Below are 21,535 nucleotides of genomic sequence, written 5' to 3'. Positions count from 1 at the left end.
CTTTTTAAGTCCTTGGTCAGTGGTTGAGTCCCTGGGAGCTCTGAGGGTACTAGTTAGTTCATATTGTTTTTCATCCTAAGGGACTGCAAACCCTTCAGCTCCTTTGGTCCTCTGTCTAACTCCTTCATTGGGGACCCTGTACTCAGTTCAATGGGTGGCTGATAGCCTCTGCATCTGTATTAGTCAGGTACTGTCAGAGCCTCTCAGGAGATAACTATATTAGGCTGGCTTGTCCTTCCTTTAGTCTCTGCTCCATAGTTAGTCTCTGCATTTCCTTCCATGGGTATTTTGTTCTCCCTTTTAAGAAGGAATGAAATGTCCACATTTTGGTCTTCCTTCTTCTTGAGTTTCTTGTGGTTTGTGGGTTGTTCTTCCTGTATTCCGAACTTCTGAGCTAATAACCACTTATCAGAGAGTGCATACCATGTATGTTCTTTTGTGATTGGGTTACCTCACTCAGGATGATATTCTCCAGATCCATCCATTTCCCTAAGAATTTCATAAATTCATTGTTTTTAATAGCTGAGTAGTACGCCATTGCGTAGATGTACCACAATTTCTGTATCCATTCCTCTGTTGAGGGACATCTGGGTTTCCAGTTTCTGGCTATTATAAATAAGGCTGCTATGAACATGGTGGAGCATGTGTCCTTATTACATGTTGGAGCATCTTCTGGGTATATGCCCAGGAGTGGTATAGCTGGGTCCTCCGGTAGAACTATGTCCAACTTCCGGAGGAACTGCCAAACTGATTTCCAAAGTGGTTGTACCAGTTTACAATCCCAACAGCAATGAATTAATGTTCCTCTTTCTCCACAACCTTGCCAGCATCTGCTGTCACCTGAGTTTTTTATCAAAGCCATTCTGACTGGTGTGAGGTGGAATCTCAGGGTTGTTTTGATTTGCATTTCCCTGATGACTAAGGATGTTGAACATTTCTTTAGAAGCTTCTCAGCCATTCGGTATTCATCAGTTGAGAATTCTTTTTTTAGCTCTGTACCCCATTTTTAATAGGGTTATTTGGTTCTCTGGAGTCTAACTTCTTGAGTTCTTTGTATACATTGGATATTAGCCCTCTAGCAGATATAGAATTGGTAAAAATCTTTTCCCAATTTTTTGGTTGCCATTTTGTCCTATTGACTGTGTCTTTTGCCTTACAGAAGCTTTGCAACTTTATGAGGTCCCATTTGTCAATTCTTGATCTTAGAGCATAAGCTATTGGCGTCCTCTTCAGGAAAATTTCCCCTGTGCCTATTTGCTTGAGGTTCTTCCCCACTTTCTTTTCTATTAGTTTCAGTGTTTCTGGTTTGATGTGGAGGTCCCTGATCCACTTGAACTTGAGCTTTGTACGAGGAGATAGGAATGGGTCAATTTGCATTTTTCTACATGCTAACCGCCAGTTGAGCCAGCACCATCTGCTGAAAATGCTGTCTTTTTTTCCACTGGATGGCTTTAGCTCCTTTGTGAAAGATCAAGTGACCATAGGTGTGTGGGTTCATTTCTGGGTCTTCAATTCTGTTCCATTGATCTACCTGCCTGTCACTGTACCATGCAGTTTTTATCACAATTGCTCTTAAGTACAGCTTAAGGTCCGGGATTGTGATTCCACCAGAGGTTCCTTTATTGTTGAGAATAGTTTTGGCTATCCTGGGTTTTTTGTTGTTCCAGATGAAAGAGCAAATTGCTCTTTCTAAGTCTGTGAAGAATTGAGTTGGAATTTTGATGGGGATTGCATTTAATCTGTAGATTGCCTTCAAATTACCAGTCTTTTTAACAGTCTTATTTCTCTTAACATAATATCGTTGAGGTACCCATGCTGTAACATACCAGGTTCCTATTTAAGGCATGCGTAATATATGTGAACACCACATTTTGGCTCAACAGGTAAAGCACCTGCTGCACAAACATGAGGATCTGAGTTCAGGTCCCTAGCACACCCACATAACAGTCAGGCCTGGCCACATTCCTGAAATCTCAGAGATGAAAGGCAGATATAGCAGGATCTCAGAGCTTGCTGACCTCCCAGTCTAGTTTAAACAGTACAATACAGGTTTGATGAGAGATGGTGTCTCAGGAAGTGGAGAGGGGCCAGCAAGATGGTTAAGCAGGTAAAGGCATTTAAGGCTATTACCTGGTTTCAGTACCCAGGATCCACATAGTGGAAGAAGAGAAACAATTCCCATAGGTTATCCACTGACCTACAAATACTATTGCACATACTCACTCATATACAAATATATATGTTTTTTATTTTAAACCTGTTTTAAAAATAAGGTAGAGAGTCATTGAGGGAGATGCCTGATGTCATCAGCCTTCTATTCCTCCACACACCCAAAAGCATAGGCTCACACACCTATATACCACACACATACACACACACACACACACACACACACACACAATGTGGCCATGGACAGAATATTCTCTCATTCTTACATAGTCTATACTTCCCAACCTGTACCTGGTATTTTTAGGACCTGTATTTTGTATTTTTATTCTTCTTGCACAGAATCTAACTTATAAGTGCTATTTTTAAATGTTTGAGTATGTAGGTGAATCTTCCAAAAATAATGGGTTTTAAATTTTAAACAGCCTGTAAAGAGAAGAGTCCTGTTTTTGTCTTAAAATCATATAGTAAAAATAAGATTTTGATAACAATTAAATTTGTTAAGGAACAGAGGAGTCAGCAGGACAAAGAAAGTTGTTTGAAGAACCTGGTGGGGGGTTGTATTTTCACACCAGCACTGAAGATGCTATATGGATAAAGCCTTATTTCTGAAAGACTCAAACCTTTGGAGTCACAAGCTTCACCTGCTAACAAAGATTCAACTCATTAGTGATAGAGTTTTCGATTGATTCCATATGTCAAGAAGATAATCCAAGAGGGAAAACTTGTCTTTTTGTAACAGAGTCCTTGATGGGGTTGAGCAGCTGTGTTTTACTGTCCTTAGGGTCATAGATGGAAAACTCTCTACTAATGCCATCCAAGCGCAAATGCTCACGGCCTGACTCCCCGGAATTAACGTTGCCATCAGCAGGTTGCTCCAGCACCTAGAGTGTCACCTAAGAAGACAAAAGGTTTAATCAATCAAATAAGAGAACTAAACCAGCAATTCCTGCAATTTTTTGAAAAGGAGAGAATAACAAGACACTCTTCTGTGGTCTATTGAAGACTGGAGTGGGGGTAGCTATGACAGCTGTAAGACACTGGTGTGCAAAACAGAAGGGATGAGCTTTGTTTGCTTACCCTGCTCCTCTGGCAGGAGCCTTCACTAAGTCCTGCTTATCCCCCAGGGGGGCTTATGTCTGAAGGGCTGGTGTTCTGCATCCTGAAGGTTTGACCTTTTGTGTTATCCAAATGAGACATACTTATGGGACATTTACAGGAGCCCACCTGTGAATTGTGACCATTGTCAGTATCTTGGAAGGAAAGTCACTCAGGGACAGGCTCTGGGCAACTGTGCCTTCTAGCAGTATTTGCTTCCATCCCTGACACCACTGAGGTTTTTAAGGCATTTTCAGAAAAAGCTCCTGTTGTCACATTTCCCTGTGGGTTTCCTATCCCTGCCCATGTCTTTTTGTCAGTTTTTATAACATGGATATCAGACCCAGGGGGATGTCACCACCAATGAGTGGATAAGAAACCCAAAATATTCATGTCTCCTAGAAGGTGAGACTCTTTGCTCTCTTGCATCTAAACCCTGCCTCAGGCTAGCTTCACACACAAATCCAGTTACCAACTTTCTTGAATTCACTCTAAGCAAGTGTGTTCCTGGCGAGGCTGTGCCAAGGTTCCAGGCACAAGTGCTCATCTAAGCAACACTAACTCCCTGAATACAAGCCCCACAAACCCCACATAGTGCCGTCAGACTTCTTTACCATCAAGCCAAGCAGGATCTATGCCAAACCAAGGCCACAGGTTCTGTGGCAGGAACCAGGGTTGAGCTCATTCTGTGGTTGCTTAACTGGCATGCCTGCGCTTCTAACGAGGGCCCAGGCTCTACACTGTCCCCATGGAATGTGGAGATGTGTTCAGGACAAATTTGCCCTCCAAGACTCCTTGTCAGAGAGGACACTGGGAAAGACCGTCCTAGCACTAAGGGTAATGATATCTCATAGCACCAAGCAAGGATGAATGACTGCCACACCCAGGCCTTAGTCCAAGCAGAAAGAAAAGAATTTTTTAAAAAAAGAAAGAAAGGATAAATATGGTAGACAATACAACTCATGGCCAGAAGATGCTTTTGGAACAACAGGTGTGGAGGAGCAGACACAAAGGGACTCAGAAGGACTCTCTGAAAGGGCTACTCACCTGGCCAGTGTTTTCCCATCCTCTCCCATACAAGACCCTTATGTGTCACACACATTGTGATGCACATAAGTCTGTCTTCTCACATGAAACACAGCAGAAAGAACACAAATCCAATCATCACATGAAGGCAGCACCCAGAAAACCAGGAATCTTGAGTAGGATGGTGATGTGGTTGAACTTTGGCCAAAACTGATATGGACCAGAATGAATGAGATAGGACAGAGCATGAAGGTGCACCCCTACCATTGCAGTCTGGTCCCGTGCCAAGGTCATGGATGGCAAGCAATGAGTAAATGTATGAGATATCTATCTCCCAGGCTGGATGGGAAGGACATTGGAAGTCTGACAGGTCAACTGTGGATCAGTGAGGCTCTGACAACCAAGAAAAGGAGGCACTGATTTGAATGGAGATAATGGATCTGTAATTGAGAGTGAGGTTTAGGTGTCTGATGTGGATCAAAACAGACGTTAGAAGTCTAGTAAGGTTCTGGGCTAGTGATATGTGTCAGACGTCATCAGTATGTGTAAAATCACCTAGAGAATATTGCCCTGCTGTTGGCCCCAACAGTGTTCCCTGCCATGGCCCCAATAGTGGGGAGAAAGTCTTGCAGAGGGTGAGGTCTACCTGGACTTGGCTTGGCAGAGAAGGGGCAACCATTGCCAAAGCAATGTGAGCAGCTGCACTTCCTTCCCTGGGGCTGAGTAGCTTATTCTGCTCATCAGCAGCACAGTCTGCAGTATTGTCCTGCCTCACCAGCCAGGAAGCTCCAGAGTGATCCATAACTTAAGGTGAGAAGTGAGAAGCAGCTCATCCGGAGCTGTTTCTAAACCATTTCACATGTGTTTCTCAGCAATCACTTTTCTTATTTGTTTCTTAGGTGATTGCATAAAGTGCCTCAGATCCTTTGTAAAATGAGGGAGGGATGAACTATATAAAAGTGCATTTCCTCCATTGTTATGTTCTGGGCCATCCCTGCAGCCTGAGGAGTGGGGCTGCCCAGTTCCTGAGTTAATATTGGCTAGATTGAAGGAGAAGAAGTTCTTGGAACTTTTAGGAGCCAGACAGTAAATTTAACACATAACTCATTAAAACAGGATAAAAGCAAAGCTTCAAACATCTTTGTGTTTGTCACCAAGTCTGAGAAAGGAAGGAGTGCCCTTAACACAGCTCAAGATGTAAAAGTCAGATCTTTCAGAACCAAGAATGCAAAACAAAATTAAAGGCATGTCTGCATAAACAAGTACTGCAAGTGAGTTCAAAGAAAGTGGAACGTTGACTACATAGGGCCTAGTTGTTTGTTTGTTTGTGAGTTAATTATTTTATGTATATGAGTACATACTATAGCTGTACAGATAGTTGTGAGTCTTCATCTGGTTGTTAGGAATTGACTTTTAGGACCTGTGCTTGCTCCAGCCCAAAGATTGATTGATTGATTGATTGATTGATTATATGTAAGTATACTGTAGCTGTCTTCAGACAGAAGAGGGCATCATATCTCATTATGGGTGGTTGTGAGCCAACATGTGGTTGCTGGGATTTGAACTCAGGACCTTCAGAAGAGCAGTCAGTGCTCTTACCCACTGAGCCATCTCACCAGCCCTGTTTGTTTGTTTTAAACTTGAGGTTTCATTAACTTGACTCAAAGTGTACTTTCTGGACAAAAATTTACTCATCAAACAGCTTAAACACAAACTTGTGCAGGTAGTAAATTTTATTTTTGATCAGTCAGTATTTTGTAAATTATAACTTGCTCTGTATCAAACTAGTGTGAGCCAGGCATGGCAGTACACACTTATAATCCCAGCATTTAGAAGGTTGAAGTAGGAAACTCACAAGTTCAAGACTCTGTCTCAATAACAAACAAGCAAAATAATAATTTTGTAAATGAGCTTAAAACTACTTTCCACAGTTGGTACCTGTGAAAAGGCTTCCAACAAAGAGAGCCCAGCTCTGAAAGGTGCAGCTCTGCCTTAAGGCCCTTCAGCACAAGGTATTGCCAACATGAGCGCTCTACCTCTAAATGCAGAAGGAAGAGTGTGGAAGTCATCATACTGGCAGGCACAGCACTAACTTGCTATAGGTTGTGATTGCCAGCCATAGGGGAGGAGTGAATGTACAGCTGATGTTGGCTGTCGGCCCTGCCAACCAGCCTCTCTGACCTGGTGTATGTATGGTTCTTCCTCCCAGAAGCAGCTTCCCCACCATAAACTACAACAGTTGATGGTGGTCACACTTGTGTAGTGAGGAGTAAAGGAACAGGCAGATGTGGATGCTTCCTGCTCTAATCATCATGTCCCTTCTCCATTTCCCAGGAAGAACCCATCACCTTCAGTGAGGAAGCCTTCGTGTCCCACTACCGCTCTGGAGCCATGAGACAGTTCCTACAGAATGCCACACAGTTGCAGCTCTTCAAGCAGGTGCCCAGCCTCCCTCAGGGCCTGTGCCAGGTCCCTAGTGAACATTTCTGCAACAGTTTCTACCTTAAGCACTAAGAATGAGGGACGGGAAGGGACAAGCCTAGAGAGGACCAGTGGGGAAGGGTTTTGTAGGAAGGGCTTTTGATGCCAGACAGGCCCTTCCTTGCCTCTTGGCTAGTTTTAGGAATACACCACGGTGCCCATTTGGATGACTCCCTTGCCAGTAGACAAGCTGTGGTGTATTTGCTTTTTCTCTGTCCAGTTTATTGATGGCCGACTAGACCTTCTCAATTCCGGTGAAGGTTTCAGCGATATCTTTGAGGAGGAGATCAACATGGGAGAATATGCCGGTAAGAAGCTGTCTGTAGCCCTCCTGGCACAGAGGGGCTTGTTTTCTTTTTCAAGAGAGGTAGGGAGGAGACTGACTTCAGTTTTGGCCTTGGAAGAGTTGGGAAATTCCTTGTTTTGTGACAGGATGCACATAGCTTGGCCCATGTAAAGCTTCTGATCACAGAGCAGTTGCTTCTCCTGGGTAGAAAAGTCTGGCGAGGTGTCATGACCAGCAGGATACAAGGGACACATACCAGATTCTGAAGTAGAGGAGCTGAACTCAAATGGGGTCTCTGCCTCATTGATAGCTGTGACACCTGGGACAAGTTACTGACAGTGCCACAGACTACTTTGAAGAGCTTCTATATGGAGAAAGTGAGTCATTAAGAAGTGTGCAATACCCCAAAACAGTTCCTGCTCTAGGGTCAAGCTCAACACATATTTCTATGCAGTGTGAAACATAATCAAGTCAGACACAGTGATACATAGTCACAGCTGCTGGGAGGCTGAGGGAGGTGATCACTTGAGCCCAGGATTTGAGACCAGCCTGCATAATACAATGATATCCCTTCTCAAACAAACAAATAAGTAAACAAGATATGAGCATCATTGCTGGGTGACCAGTCTCAGAAGGATCATTCTCTCAATTTTCAGGGAAAGCATCTAGGGCGCTGGGAGGTGTCAGTAATGAGCACCACCTGAGTCCCAGTCTGGCCATTGGTTTATTCTTTGATGGCAGAGATAACAATACATGTAGTTTCAGTCTTTGGAATCAGAATAATACCAGAATGATACCTTCTTACTACTGAGCCTGTCTATTCTGGCCTGCGCTGATGACCTTGGAAGCAGGACAAGCTTGCAGAGGCAGCTTCACATCCACCTGTTGATGATACAGGTCCAGCCAGCCCATACCGCAACTGTTAAAACCAGTACAGAGTTTCTGGAAAGTCACGGCAGACTGTCGACAAGCATTCACTGAACACTACACCCAGAGCTGAGCAAACAGTGTGAGCACCAGCTTTGATCCTCGGGAAAGAGATGCATGACTAAGACAAATAAATATTAAGCCAGTGCAGAGGAGAAAGACCGAGTTGTGGGTGGTTGGAATAGTGCTCTGTTAACTCTCACTGCACCGTTCAAGAGCTAATGAAGGAGCAGACTCTGAGTCAAGTTCTGACCATGGGAGAGCAGTTCTAGGAGATGGGCTCTATATATTGCTAAATGAAGCCTCATGTTGAGACCTTGACCCTCAAGATGCAGTGAACAGGGTTCACTCACACCTGTCATCAGGCAAATCACTCCCTGGTAGCTTATGTGTCCATGGGGTTGCTACACTGGGACATTCAGCTCTGGTGCATCAAAGAATATAGATGTGACCTGAGGTAGAGGGCTGTTCCTAGGGAAGAAGGCTAGAGATGGTAGAGTGCTTCCTTAACATCCACAGTGTCCTAGGCTTAAGCCCCAGTAACACATAAACTTGCATTGTGCCAGAAGGATCAGAAGTTCAAGGTCATCTTGAATAACATAGAAAGCCAGAAGCCACCATGAGCTACATAACACTCTTTCTCACACACACACACCCCAAAAAAAGATTAATGGAAAGAAGAGAAAGAAGGTTCCAGAGGACATAACATTCTAGCTGCCTGTTAAGTTCACTCTGATGGCAATTCACAGATGGCAGGGGACGGTGGGTAGAGAAGAGCTGCATATTTTTACTGTCTTGAGGATAGACAGGTTGTTTGCTCGGGAGCCCAAGGTAGCTCCCTGCAGTCAGAGTTTCAGGCTGTGCTGATGAAGCACAGGAGGGAGAGGTGGGAACTTTGGGCATTTATACAAAACCTCCCAGAGAATGAAAACCCATGGCCCGACTCACTGCCTCACACTTCAGAGAGTGGGACACACAAACCTCCTGGCCTTTCTCTACATCGTGAGCTTTCCAGTTGCATGAAGGCAATTTAAAGACATCTTTAAATAACAGCATCTCTCACTTCTCTTCCCCTAGGCAGTGATAAACTGTACCATCAGTGGCTGTCCACAGTCCGAGTAAGTATGCCCCATTCAGAGCCACCTAGTTTCCTCTGCAGCCTCCTGGCAGCCTCTGCTCCATGCCTCAAGGCAGCTTTCCTTGTCCTTTCTCTCAGCTGAAGATGCTTTTGTCTTAAGGCCAGGCCACTATCCTGTGGAAGAGACTAGAAGGTGATAGTCTCCCTTAATGGAGAAAATGAGGCAAGAGAGGCTCCCTCCTCTTCAGGCTAGCCAGGGCCATTGGAGTGAAGTATTGTCCTAGAACATTTCCTTCCATGGCCAGGCAGCTGTGTGATCACAGCAAAGCCAAAGATACATCTCCCTTGCTTCACTGCAGTGGCTTTCACTGCAAGGGCTCCTGGGAAAGTGGAAAACACATATCTGGGAGATTCTTCTTCCCTCCTTACTGCAATTGTGAACAATGTCTTGTTGAATTGGGAGCCAGGTGCTCAGGGTTCCTGTGGCTTCTAAGGAGTTCAGAGTTTTCCTGACTTTATCATGACTTTCTCATGAGTGTTCTCGAGGCCTACTGTGTGCAGGGGACAGCTGGACCCTGGGAATCCAGGGAGGGAGGCAGGTCCCGCCCTGGGGCTCTCCATCTCATTAGGGAGGCAGGTAAGTAAACAGGCAACTCCAGCATAATGTGATAAGTGTTCTCTCCTGCTCCGGGCCAACCACAGCTGCTGCCAAGGCAGGTCCCGTGGAAGTGGCTGCAGTTGGCCAGAGTAAGCAGCTCCCCCATGAAAGACTGCCTTTGTTCTTGAATGGCCAAACACAGCACTTGGCACATCAGAGGTGAGCAATAAGGACCTGCTGATTGATTGATAAAGGGAGTTTCAGTACTCCAAAGGACCCTTTAAACAGCGTTCTGAGTAATTTTGGAAGCCAGCACGGAATAGATGAGTGGGTGAAATTTTCCTATTGTCCTGCAGCATAGAATGCTTTCTAGGTCAAACTGTGTTGTTTTTTCATTAAAACTCAAAATCTTTAAGGCAAACAGTTACCAAAAGTTGTGCTAAAAGTTAAAGTCAATACTTACTGTCATCTATTATGTGACATGTTTGGTTGAAAGTCCTCCAGAACATGATCCCCTGGGCCCAGCAGTCCAGGCTCTGTCCATGCCACCCAGCCTCGTTTCCACCATGGGTCAAGAACCCCTAAGAGCACACCCATAGCTCCCAACTTTTGCACTTCCTTATGTGCTGTTTCATACTCCAAGAATATTCATACCCTGCTATGTTCCATATCAACCTGCACTCATCGGCCATGGTCTAGATCATGTTTTCTGCTCCGAGGCCCTCCCCAGTCTTCTGGTCTCCAGACTCCCTGCAGGTAACCAGTGCATCTCTCACCATCATAATATGGTGATTTACCTGCTGTGCCCCTCACCCATACACACAAAGCCTGGTGGTCTCCAAAGAAACCCCCCCCCTTGGCTCAGAGCCCTTATAGCCTTATAACATGCTACAGGGGTGTGGTTACAAGGCCTGAGCACTTCACTTAGCTGCCTCCTAAGCAGTGGAAAACCTTCATATCTTCCTCCCATGCTTCCCAGGGAAAGTGACAAAACATATTGCCAGGGGGTTCTGGTTGATCAGGACCCTGCTTTCTTCCCTAGCATGGAGTCAGCTAGGTGATTCACAGTCATGAAATGTGACAGACACTCTCTGTGTTAACTAGAAAAAGTTTTCAAAGAGCTTCTGATGGTCATAAAGAAACTCATCCTCAGATAGTCTGGACAGGGGGCAGGTACTGAGCAAAACATTGAGCCTACTGTCTCCCCTTGACTCACATGCCTCTTCCCCAGTCCCCACATGTGTGTGCATGTGTATGCGTGAGGGAGCAGGGGGAGGAAGAGAGACAGAGAGTCAGAGTCCACCATAGCCCTAACTGACCCTAGTAACCACCTGGACCTGCTTCTCTTCTCACATCACATGCTCTGGAAATGTTGTCTGGCTTGATTAAAGAGAAACCCTTTTTGTTGGTGCTGGCCCACTCTCCCTCCAGCCCATGTTGCTGATTGACATTTTTATTACAGAAAGGAAGTGGAGCGATCCTGAATACTGTAAAAACAAAAGCTAACCCAGCCATGAAGACTGTCTACAAGTTTGTAAGTACTGGTTGAAGTCTGGAAGCCATGGATGGGTTCCTTCATGAAACCAGACATTTTTGTTTTTGTTTTTGTTTTTGTTTTGTTTGTTTGGGGTTTTTTTGGTGGTGGTGGTGGTGGTGGTGGTGGTGGTGGTGGTGGTGGTTTGGTTGGGAGTTTTTTGTTGTTGCTTTGGTTTGATTTTTTGTCTTGTTGTTTTCGAGACAGGGTCTTACTCTGTAGCCCTGGCTGTCCTGGAACTTACTATGTAGACCAAGCTGGCCTCAAACTCACAGAGATTCCTCTGCCGCTTCTTCCCAAGTGCTGAAATTAAAGCTGTGTGCCACTATGCCTAATACAACCTGACTCCCAAGTGTATCAATGCCTCGATTGCAGAAGTGACCAAGGGGTGGTCATGCCATTTCTTTGCAGTCTCAGTCTTCTGAGAATTGCTTGGCATTGCTGCTTTATAACCAGGATTGTGTGCTTGGTGAGGAGATGGCCCCCTCATTTTTCACTTCTCTGTGGCAGGCTATATATATGGTTACATAAAGGGAGTATGGAGACCAGAGGATTGAGAAGCTGTCTGTTTTATAACCATGGGCACAGTTATTGGGACAACCCTCAGTTTTGTCCCAATTCTTCATCCTCTCTCTTACCACTGTCCTATAGGAAGTGTGTTGTGAGACCCCTGCCCACAGGAGATGCATCAATTCCTGGCTCCATCTCTCACAAACCTCAAGCATTTGTTCTTGTGCTTTTTCGTACTTGCTCATTTTGACCCTGAGCCACATACATGGAGTGGTTTTACTTTATTTTCATTTTTAATTGTGTTAGTATTTCCTGTACTTAAACTCTAGTTTCCATACTGGATGGGTGACTACCAGCAGAGATGCACAGGTTAAAACTGACAGAAAATAGAAGCCAGGGGGTCTTCTAAAGTGAAATTTAGGAAATGGTACTATAAAAACCTAGCAACTAAGCAGTTTTAACCTGAAGAGGAGCTGGACCTTGAGGCCCCTGGCCCTGGTGAAGTATAGTGGAGTTCTGAGTCTCATGGCAGGTAAAGCTGCTGTTCTTTTACTGATAGCTGTCACCAGGCTGCTGAGGTAAATAATTATAGAGAGCAGAAGAAAGGCTTGGAAAGGAAAAGAAGAAAAAAGTCTCTGCCATCAAAATGCAGAAAATGAAATCTCTGGCGCTCCTTTAAGGGATTTTTTTTTTAACCTTTCACCTTTGTATTTATTTTCATGGCCATTATATTTTTCAACTTGATGATCCCATTTTTTCTTCATTTTTCTAGTAATCAGAGAAGGTGATTCATGGTGGACTGAAATCAAGCATAGACCCGGCTGGAAACAGAAAGGGAATCTTAACTTAAATTAATTTTTCATGCAGGCAAAAGATCATGCAAAAATGGGAATAAAAGAGGTGAAAAACCGCTTGAAGCAAAAGGTACTTGAAGTTCTTATTCAAAATGTATAAGCACCGTGTATGAAATGCGTGGCCACAAAAAAGTAGGATGTGATCAATAGAAGGCTGTTTGATACAGTGTTGTTAGCACACTTCAAAATGCATTACCAGCTGTCCGGGAGTTTCACACTGTTATAAATATTCACAGACAAAAAATTGTCTTCAAATAACATTAAGACTCTTTGTGGGCTTAAACCCACAAAGGCGAGTGAGTTCAGAGTTACCACTGTCTCCCACCAGACCTGGGGTTTGCAAGTGTCTAGCAACACTGGCTCCCTCATACATACTCACCACCTCCCCGGTGTCACTCCTTTCCTGCAGCCACCCTGCCTCAGGTCTGGTCTAACTTAAACCCAAAAGTATACCCAAAGAAAGGCCCACCGTGTTCCCAGCAAATACACACAGAGTGAGCAGGAGGAAACACCATGGGTCTCCACACTGCATAGAGCAAGAGCAGCCTAGCCTATGCCTAAGGTACATGCAAGCAAACAGGCTCTGACTCTCTCTATGGTCCATTAGAAAATTTGCCTGTAGTCACTGTGGCTGAAATTTCCCTAACCCGAGTCCCTGGGAAGTACAGCAGTAAAACCAGAATGGGGTGGTGGTGTGTGTAATACCATTGAAGCATGCCCTCCAGTACTGTGATTGCCAAAGTAGAAGCTGTCACCCCAAATCCCTAGAACAAAGCTGTGAGTGAAGAAACTGGTTCACAGGTGAGGTAATTCGCCCAAGGCCACAGTGTGTGAGCCTACCAAAGACAGGATTAGATTTCAGATCTGTTGACCTCTGCTATCAGAATACTTCCACTCTGTACTGCCCTCTGCTTCCCCTAAACATGGGGTTTGTTTTTTTTTTTGCAAAAGATATCTGAGGTTGTTTTCCCCACACCCCTAAATGTACCGCTATCTAGGCAGTTTGTGTTGGTTCTGTTTTTAATTGAAAGCAGTTTCAACTTTATAAAGTCAGAAAAAATACTCATTAACTTGAAATGGGTAGAAGGAATTGATTCCTTTCTTTTAATTGGAAAATAATTTGCTCTTACTAAGCATTTAAATTCCAGCTTTGGCTGACAATGAATTCTTACCAGCTGAGGTTCTCATCCTGTGCTACAAACCTTGTAACACAATCCACACAGACTGCATGGCAGTCTGTTCACCCTGTCAGACAATGGCAGGTGGGACCGTCTGTAGATATTATCTGAGTCACTGATCATACCTTTCATCCCCTGTCCCAGTCACATGGAGATGAATTACATGTGTCCAGGAGGGGGCTCCCCACCCCCCAGCATCTAAATTATAGGCTATGCTTGTTTAGTATATTGCCTCAAATAAGCAGCGGTGGGGTCCCTCCTCAGGCGCCAGACAAAAGGCCTCATGGGTCTCCTTGCTCCTGCAGACCATGAAGCCAGAGACTGCCATCAAAGAGTTCCTTCCCACCACACAGTCTGCAGCAGCTCAGCTTTTTTCCTGTGTTTACCTAAAGGCTCATTTACAATCTAGATCATGTTCCCTCCACACACACCACCTTTCCTTCCTTCATAGACTCTAAAGCTGTTTTCCCCCCTCTCCTCCTCCCTCCCCAGCCCACACCAGTCTTTTCAAGAATAGCTTCAGGAGATAATGTTCTATAGAGTCAGTGCATCTCAGGTGACACGAACGGTGAAGGCATTTTATAGAAATGTGGCTTGTCACCACTGGACTGTTGACAGATCTATTAGTGCACCCTTTTCAATTTTCACTTTACCCCCTTGGCTCTTACAGATTTCCACAGACTTGATATTTCACAGTTGTTCTTAGAAGAGCTGTTTTGTAATTGAAACTCCAGCATTGTTCAGTGCATACAGGCCCCTGGTCTCTGGTGCTCTCCAGCTCTTTCTCTTGAGCTAATTTAGGATTTAGCTTCTCCTGACCTATCTCACTGTAGTGGAAAATATTTCCTTGGCTTTTTCCTCTCCCTTCCATCCATCCACTTCATGCAATATGGAACCTGTCTCTATGCCTCCCCATACACCTAACATAGGTATCAAAAGTTTGGTTTCTGCTATGAAATTGAGGCAGTTGCCAGCAAAGACCCTATTTTCCAATGTGCTGGGTTGCCACCTGGCCTCCTCTAACTCTGCATAGCAATGGTGACCTCGCACACATAATCAAGAACCCAGTCTTGCCCTCTTTGCTCTTGCCTTGGGTTTGAATTGCAAATAGAGAATGTGGGACCGACCTATGAAGAGGTCACCACCGTGTGTGGAGGGTCCATCTCTAATATGACTGAGCAAGGCCCCTTTTCCATCCACTGTTCATCTGTGCAATAGATTTTTCAAAGCCTTAGAAATAACTTTCAGGGTATCTGTGACCACTGGCAAGTGATTGTTCATAGATCCTATAGTGTGGCTTTATTCCATGCCTGCTCTGCTTCATCCCTGGAACAAAAAAGAAAGGTGGAGAACATATTTCTCTAGATAAATGAAACAAAGGGGCCAAGTTCTGCTGTAGCCTAGCCTTCTTTGAAGTTCGACTTGCTCAGAGTTAGGAAGAAGGAGAATGACAGGGATTCTAGCCAGAGCTTCCAAGGGAGACAGTGGCACTTCCCTGGGAATATGTCTTCACCAGGCTTGACCTGCAGAAGAATATCACCAAATTGCATTCTGCTTCCCTGGTTCAGGCTATCTAGAGAATACACTTTTGGGCTAGAGAGCTCAACCATTAAAGGCTAGGCTCACAACCAAAAATATAAGAGAATGCACTTTTAATCCAGTAGCTACACACTCTTCCTCTTTACCTGTAGGGGGCGGGCGCAAAAAATTTGCTACCCTATGGTGGCCTCTTGACTTGTAGCTCTATCTTCCTCCTTCTTCCTGTGTGACCCTTCAAAAAAGAGTGGCCCATCCACCCTGAAGCCCCTTGTTTTGCTTTTTAAAAATGACATTTAGAAAGACAAGTTGTCCATGCCCCCACTTCCCACCCCCGTTTGCCAACAAATTGTATGTTTATTGTATGTATATTTGTATGCCCTTCAGGAATCCCTGATTTTTTTTTCTCTAGTATCAAAATGCTTAACCAAATGGGCCCATTTCATAGCCATTTGGAGAGTTTGTAAATCGCTATTCTTTAAACGACAAGTTGAGCTTGATTAGTGTCTGTGATTGAAAGGAGCAAATTCACAGTTGGCTTGACTTTCTAGCCAAACGCTTGCAATCGTAATGAAGGGCGTGAGCAAGCATGTGGGGGGCAGGGAGAGCAGGTAGACTCATACAGAACAGACATTTTCACACCGTATCTCACAGCTGTCAGCTCCCTGTCTTTAAACACATTAAAATATGCTGCAGCCTCAATCACCAAGACTCCAATTTTGGCTACTAGTTTGGTATCAATATTCATATTTTAATTTACATTTGCTGTTATGAGAAGTAGGCTGGAATAAGACAGGTACAGCACAAATCTCAAAGTGGAAATAGGTTCTCTCACAGGAAATGAGAAGGCTCTGTCCTTGATTGTACACACCCACTTCACCTCCAGTGACCCCTCATGGGGATGTAACATTTAAGCTTTGGAGGCCAATCAGAAGATTCAGTCTGGTTGTGTAGGCTATTAATTGTATGGCCCTGGGGGAGTTACCAACCATCTCTGTTTTCCTCATCCATAAACTAGGAAGCATCTTAGAAGAGATAAGGTGTTTTAACAGTAGTACTTAGTAGCAGCTCCATAAATGAGAATATATTCTCTCCATTTCTTTGGCTTCATACCTAGAACAAGACAGTCTGCCCAAACACCATGGAACCCACCTTCACACAGCCACAGGAGAAGTTTTTCCAGACCATTCCTTTGGTTAAAGCTGACCTCAGCCTGCTTAGCAGAAAGTGGGGTACTCTATCCATTCTTGGAATGCTGGGCCCTACTCCTAACTCCAGTTGTGAATGCCTCACGTGGCCTTGCTTCTTGGCCACAGAAAACCTGTCCCCAGTTTCTCCTACGGTCATTTGAGTTGGCCTCTTGAGTTGTGGTTCTGTCTTCCTCCTGTGTGACCCTTCAGGAAGGAGTTGGCCCACCCCTCACTGCAGCCCCTTGTTTTGCTTTTTAAAAATAGCATTTGGAAGGTCGTTTATTTTTCCTATTTATCAACAAATCACATGTTTATTGGGAAATTCAGCAAATCAAAGAAGAAAAATAATGTCCCTTTTCATCTGCATTTTCATGTAGCATGCCCTGAACATGTCCCAGTCTTCTAAAAATGTTTTTTCTATCTATCCTTTTTTTAAATGGCTCATAAGTTTATTAGATTGGCATATATACACACATACTACACATATACACATATACACACACCTTAATCAATTCTGTTGGACACCTGAGTTACTTCTAGGTTTCTTCTTTGAAAACATTCCTAGAAATGGAATTAGTGAGCCACAGAACATTTGCATCTTGTGGCATTTTTCTATAAACTTCTAGTTTGCCTTTCTCCAAGGAGGGTGTCAGGATACCCATGTCCCAGTCCCTCAGCTGATGGATCAGTTAGTTCCTGGGCCACAGGTTCTTTAATCAAGGAATAGAGTTGCTCCTTTGGTTCCTACTCATGCAGTATGTCTGTTGGTAGACAGAAGAAAAGTTCATTGTTCTTATTGTTCTCTTGACTGGAGCTCCACCCTCTCTGTCACCTGTGGCATCCTCTGAAGGAAGCAGTTGTCCTTCTCCAGATGAAGGAAATAGTAAAGAAGCCAAGCACCCCATGGGGGAGCCATGAGAAAGTACAGAAATTTTGGGGTGTCTGGATATTCTAATTAAACAAAATGTGGCCTTTAGACACCCAGGCACATTTACCTTTCAAATTGGTGGTGCACGCCTTTAATCCCAACACTTGGGAGGCAGAGGCAGGCGGATTTCTGAGTTCGAGGCCAGCCTGGTCTACAGAGTGAGTTCCAGGACAGCAGGAGCTACAGAGAAACCCTGTCTCGAAAAAAACAAAACAAAACAAAACAAATGCTTGGCTCAGCTTAATGGAAATTTATGGGAAAGTTGTGCTAGATTCAAGAAAACCCAGATCCCAAGGAACTCACAGTCTGGAGAGCTTCACAATAGATGGCCCAGGTTTGGCAGCCTGTGACCAGTTTAGCAAGAAGGTGCCAAGGAGGGAGAGGAAGTTATTTCTGATAGCCCAGCATAGCATGTACCCAACCCCTCAGGCCAGGTTACCCTCACTTGGGCCTTAGTTAGGAGTTGATATGATTTAGATGTCACCAGCCCTTATTTTAGGTTCCTCCACTTTGTAGCTCTCTGGTTTTTTGAATAGGCTACACTATCTGAATCCTATTGCCTCATGTATGAAAGAAGTAAAACCCTATTTATTTCATGATCATGCTGAGCACTAAGTATGAGAATGGAAATCTAGAATCTGAAAAGGTAGCCACTAGGATTAGGTGCCCCCCACACCCACACACAGGGAAGCATTGTGTCCTTTATGTTTGCACAATATTGGACTCTGTCAAAGCCTCCTCATAGCTCATCTCATTTAAACCATCCTCCAAAACAACTGGGAATCTCCCTGTTGTAAAAACAAAGAAACTGTTACAGAGGGTAAATGAGTCTGAAAGATCAGGCAGCTAGTTGATAGAACAGATAAGGCTAGAAGACGACTGCACTTTTTACTTAGAGCTTAAGATAAGGCACTTTTCCCCAAAAACTATTGTGTTTTCTTTTAAAAATAATTGGTTAGTAGTTTCCTAGTTAATATATTACTGTGCACACATGGTGGAGGAATATTTTCCTGGACCAAAAATGAATTTATTAAGGTTTGGCCTCATTCACCCTGTGCTAATCCTCTAGATGCACCCACACATACCCAAAGTGCCTCTTTTGGCCTTTAGTTGCTCTCTGACATGGAAGGAGCCCCTCCTCTACTTTGTTCCATTTGACCCAGGCACCTTAGGGCAGCCCCTTTCCAAACAATCCATTTCTAATTGGCTGTCAGCAGCCCCTTTCATCACTGAGTCTTAGCTTAGCTGAGACTGGCCAATCCAGTGTGGGCCACATGCCCAAGCCCAGTTTGTAAGGCCGAAAGGTCATCACCTTCCTGTACCATTGACCAAGCGGAGACTCTTCTAGGTTGGCTTGTATGGCAGCTGATTCCTTAGGAAATGAAGCCAGAAAGTAGGCAGTTGGATATGTAACACTGTACACTCGGTCACACACACACACACACACACACACACACACACACACACACACACACGCTACATTCCAGTAGTTTACTGAGTAGCTAATGATGCTCTAGGCACTTGTGTTACATTACCCATCTCCTTTCACCCCTAGCTCCCATGTCCCCACTTACAGATAGGGAAACTGAGGCTCAAAGATCTTACCTATATACCCTCCTTAGTATATAATTACTTCCTAAGTAGCCACTTTCCTTCTGTCTCATGATTCTCTCATTTGAGAAAGAGTGTCCAATGATCAGAAGCCTCTTCTGTTGACAGAAAAGTATAATTGTTTTTACAATGGGAAAAGTTGGATGTTATGCTAAGGTGTGAATAATTTTTATTGTGAAAAAATGATTACTTAAATGTTATTTATTTGTACCTTTATTGTCTGACTTGTCTTAAGCAACTTGTTTGACCTCAATAAAGTATATAATGCTTATTGCAGAAGGGGAACCCATCCATGCTTTCACTAGCCCACACCAATCTGGACAAACAGAGCCAAAGAAGCTGTGGACCACCCTTGACACAGGGGGAGTTCCCTTAGTTTCATTCACCAGACACACAAAGGAAATGTAAATCTATAGGTTTTAACAGATTCTCTTCATCCTGTAGATACTCTGCAGGTCAGGGAGACCCTTAGGCCTTTCTAGAAACACAAGGAAGAGAAAAGAGGGCCAGGAAAGCGATCTGTGGTGCCACCGGTAAGCAGACAGAGAAAAAAGCATACTCACAGATAATCAAAGTAATGCAAATTAAAACAACAATGAGGTCTAATTTTTCACCTATTAAATTAGCAATACATTTTTAAAATGATAAGGCTAACAAGTACCGTGAAACTGATAACACACCCATTGTGGGTAGTTGGTGTAAATTGGGAAGCAATTTGGTAGAATGAATAAAAAGCCTTAGAAAGTGTTTATGTTTGACCTCATGCTTTCATTCCTAGGGATTTCCACAAAAGCAATAATACAAAAGGAAAGAAAAAATGTGACATGTATTGTTAGCATTTAGAAAGAAAAAAAACACACTCAATAGTGATGGGATGAGTTATTAAATCATTAGATGTCTGCTCAATGAAAATATTATGCATCCATTAAAATTATTATTATAATGACTGTGTGGCACCATGGTGATGCTTATATTGGAGAAAAACAGGATATAAAATTATGCATGAGCTGTGATTACAAGTAATTTTTAAATGTCTGCATATAGACAAAATGAATGTGTGAAAATGAAAATAGCCATAGAAGAATGCAGAATGAAATAGGTTTTTCACTGTAAATTATTATGTTTATCGTTTCATGTGGATGGTTTTGGCTTCTTTGGTGAATCAGTGTCAGAGGCCAAGTTAGCTTCTGTTTCCTCCACCTCTCTCAGGGGGCCAGGCCTAGAATAGCCTGGGGCAGTTATTAGCAGACCTTGGTTTGTGGGGATGAGGCAAGAGGGCAAAGGGCCAGGACCCCAGTGCCACCCTGGACCTTCCTTCTTCCCACAGGACATCACAGAGAACGGCTGTACATCCTCTGCAGAAGATCCACTGCCAAAGACCATGCCATCCCCACAGGCAGAGACCCAGGACCCCAGACTTCGAGAAGACCGGAGACCAATCACAGTCCACTTTGGGCAGGTATGTGTTCTGCCCTTCCATAGGACTGTTTGGTTTTTATGGTTTTGTTTTGTATCAGAAGCTGAAGTGTGAGCAGGTCACAGGTTTGTACCCAGCTCCTCAGCAAAGCAACTCCTTGCGCTTCACACTGTCAGGTGTTTGACATAAACATATTTTGAAGGTGAATTTTCAAAAATCTGGGTGGAAATAACATGGCATTGGACATCACTAGCTCCACTGTTAGATGGAGTCATTTAAGGACCCCGCTGTCTCCCCCCACTCCTAGGCACTGCATTTAAGGTGTCTGTTAGCTAAGCATCTCATTAGAACACTTTGGCATCCCAGGCCCCTCTTTGCACCTTCAAATAAAAGGCAACAAGCAAAGGCTTTTTTTAAAAAAAAAAAGTCAATTAGAAGTTCTTTATTAATGTACTCCCTGAAAATCAATATTGGGGGTTGCATTTCTCTGAGTAAAAGCCCTTGCTATGGTTCTAGAGATCCAACTCTTTACCCAACTGCTTGCAAGGACCTGAGTGCTTAAAAAATTATTTATTCATTTGATTTTATTTCTTTCCTCTTAATTAATACATTGTATTCTTTACAGAAATTGAATTTTTCATTCATTTCCTGTGGTTATATTTTCATTTAAAAGGATTATGTAGTCTTCCCTACCTCTCTTCAATCAACTGATCTAATTTATCAAATATAAATGTGTTGTGTGTAGTGTGTGGGGGTTTGGTGCTTTTGGTTTGCTTTGGTATCTGAAACATGGCTCCGTTAGGTAACAGGAGTTTGTATGGTTTCCTGCTGTAGTTGTCTTTTGCTTTTCTGGTGCTAGGGCTCTAACCAGGACCTAGTGCTTGCTCAGCAAGCTGTGTTGTGCTACTGAGCTTAAATCATCTGATCCTCTAGCCATGCCCTAGAGGAAGTATGATAAAGCTAGTCTGTAGGAGTTTTTTTTTTTAGATTTTACACTTTCTATGTTTACTTTACATCCCAATCACAGCCTCCCTTTCCTCCCAGTCCACCACTCACATGACTCCTCCCCTATCCCTCCCTCCCCTTCATGTCTGAGAAGGGAGGCATACCGCCCCCC

At 43.8% G+C, this 21,535-nt stretch overlaps 1 protein-coding gene across 19 annotated transcripts in view; it reads left to right on the top strand.

Moving 5' to 3' along the window:
• Positions 1 to 21,535, top strand: part of Dennd1a (DENN domain containing 1A) — a 486,221-nt gene that overhangs the window by 418,569 nt on the left and 46,117 nt on the right. For 18 of the 19 annotated variants that reach the window (XM_031370095.1, XM_031370090.1, XM_031370085.1 and 15 more), the window contains 6 exons: positions 6,625 to 6,729; positions 6,992 to 7,079; positions 9,062 to 9,102; positions 11,123 to 11,194; positions 12,572 to 12,628; positions 20,329 to 20,460. In XM_031370095.1, the coding sequence (XP_031225955.1) occupies positions 6,625 to 6,729; positions 6,992 to 7,079; positions 9,062 to 9,102; positions 11,123 to 11,194; positions 12,572 to 12,628; positions 20,329 to 20,460 (495 nt within the window). Of the gene's footprint in view, positions 1 to 6,624; positions 6,730 to 6,991; positions 7,080 to 9,061; positions 9,103 to 11,122; positions 11,195 to 12,476; positions 12,629 to 20,328; positions 20,461 to 21,535 lie in introns of those variants that run through there. The other variant, XM_031370102.1, reaches the window with a different exon arrangement.

The sequence above is a fragment of the Mastomys coucha genome, unplaced genomic scaffold, assembly GCF_008632895.1.
Source record: "Mastomys coucha isolate ucsf_1 unplaced genomic scaffold, UCSF_Mcou_1 pScaffold15, whole genome shotgun sequence".
Lineage (NCBI taxonomy): Eukaryota > Metazoa > Chordata > Mammalia > Rodentia > Muridae > Mastomys > Mastomys coucha.
The sequence above is the reverse complement of the archived record's forward strand: the minus strand, read 5'-3'. Positions and strand labels throughout refer to the sequence as shown.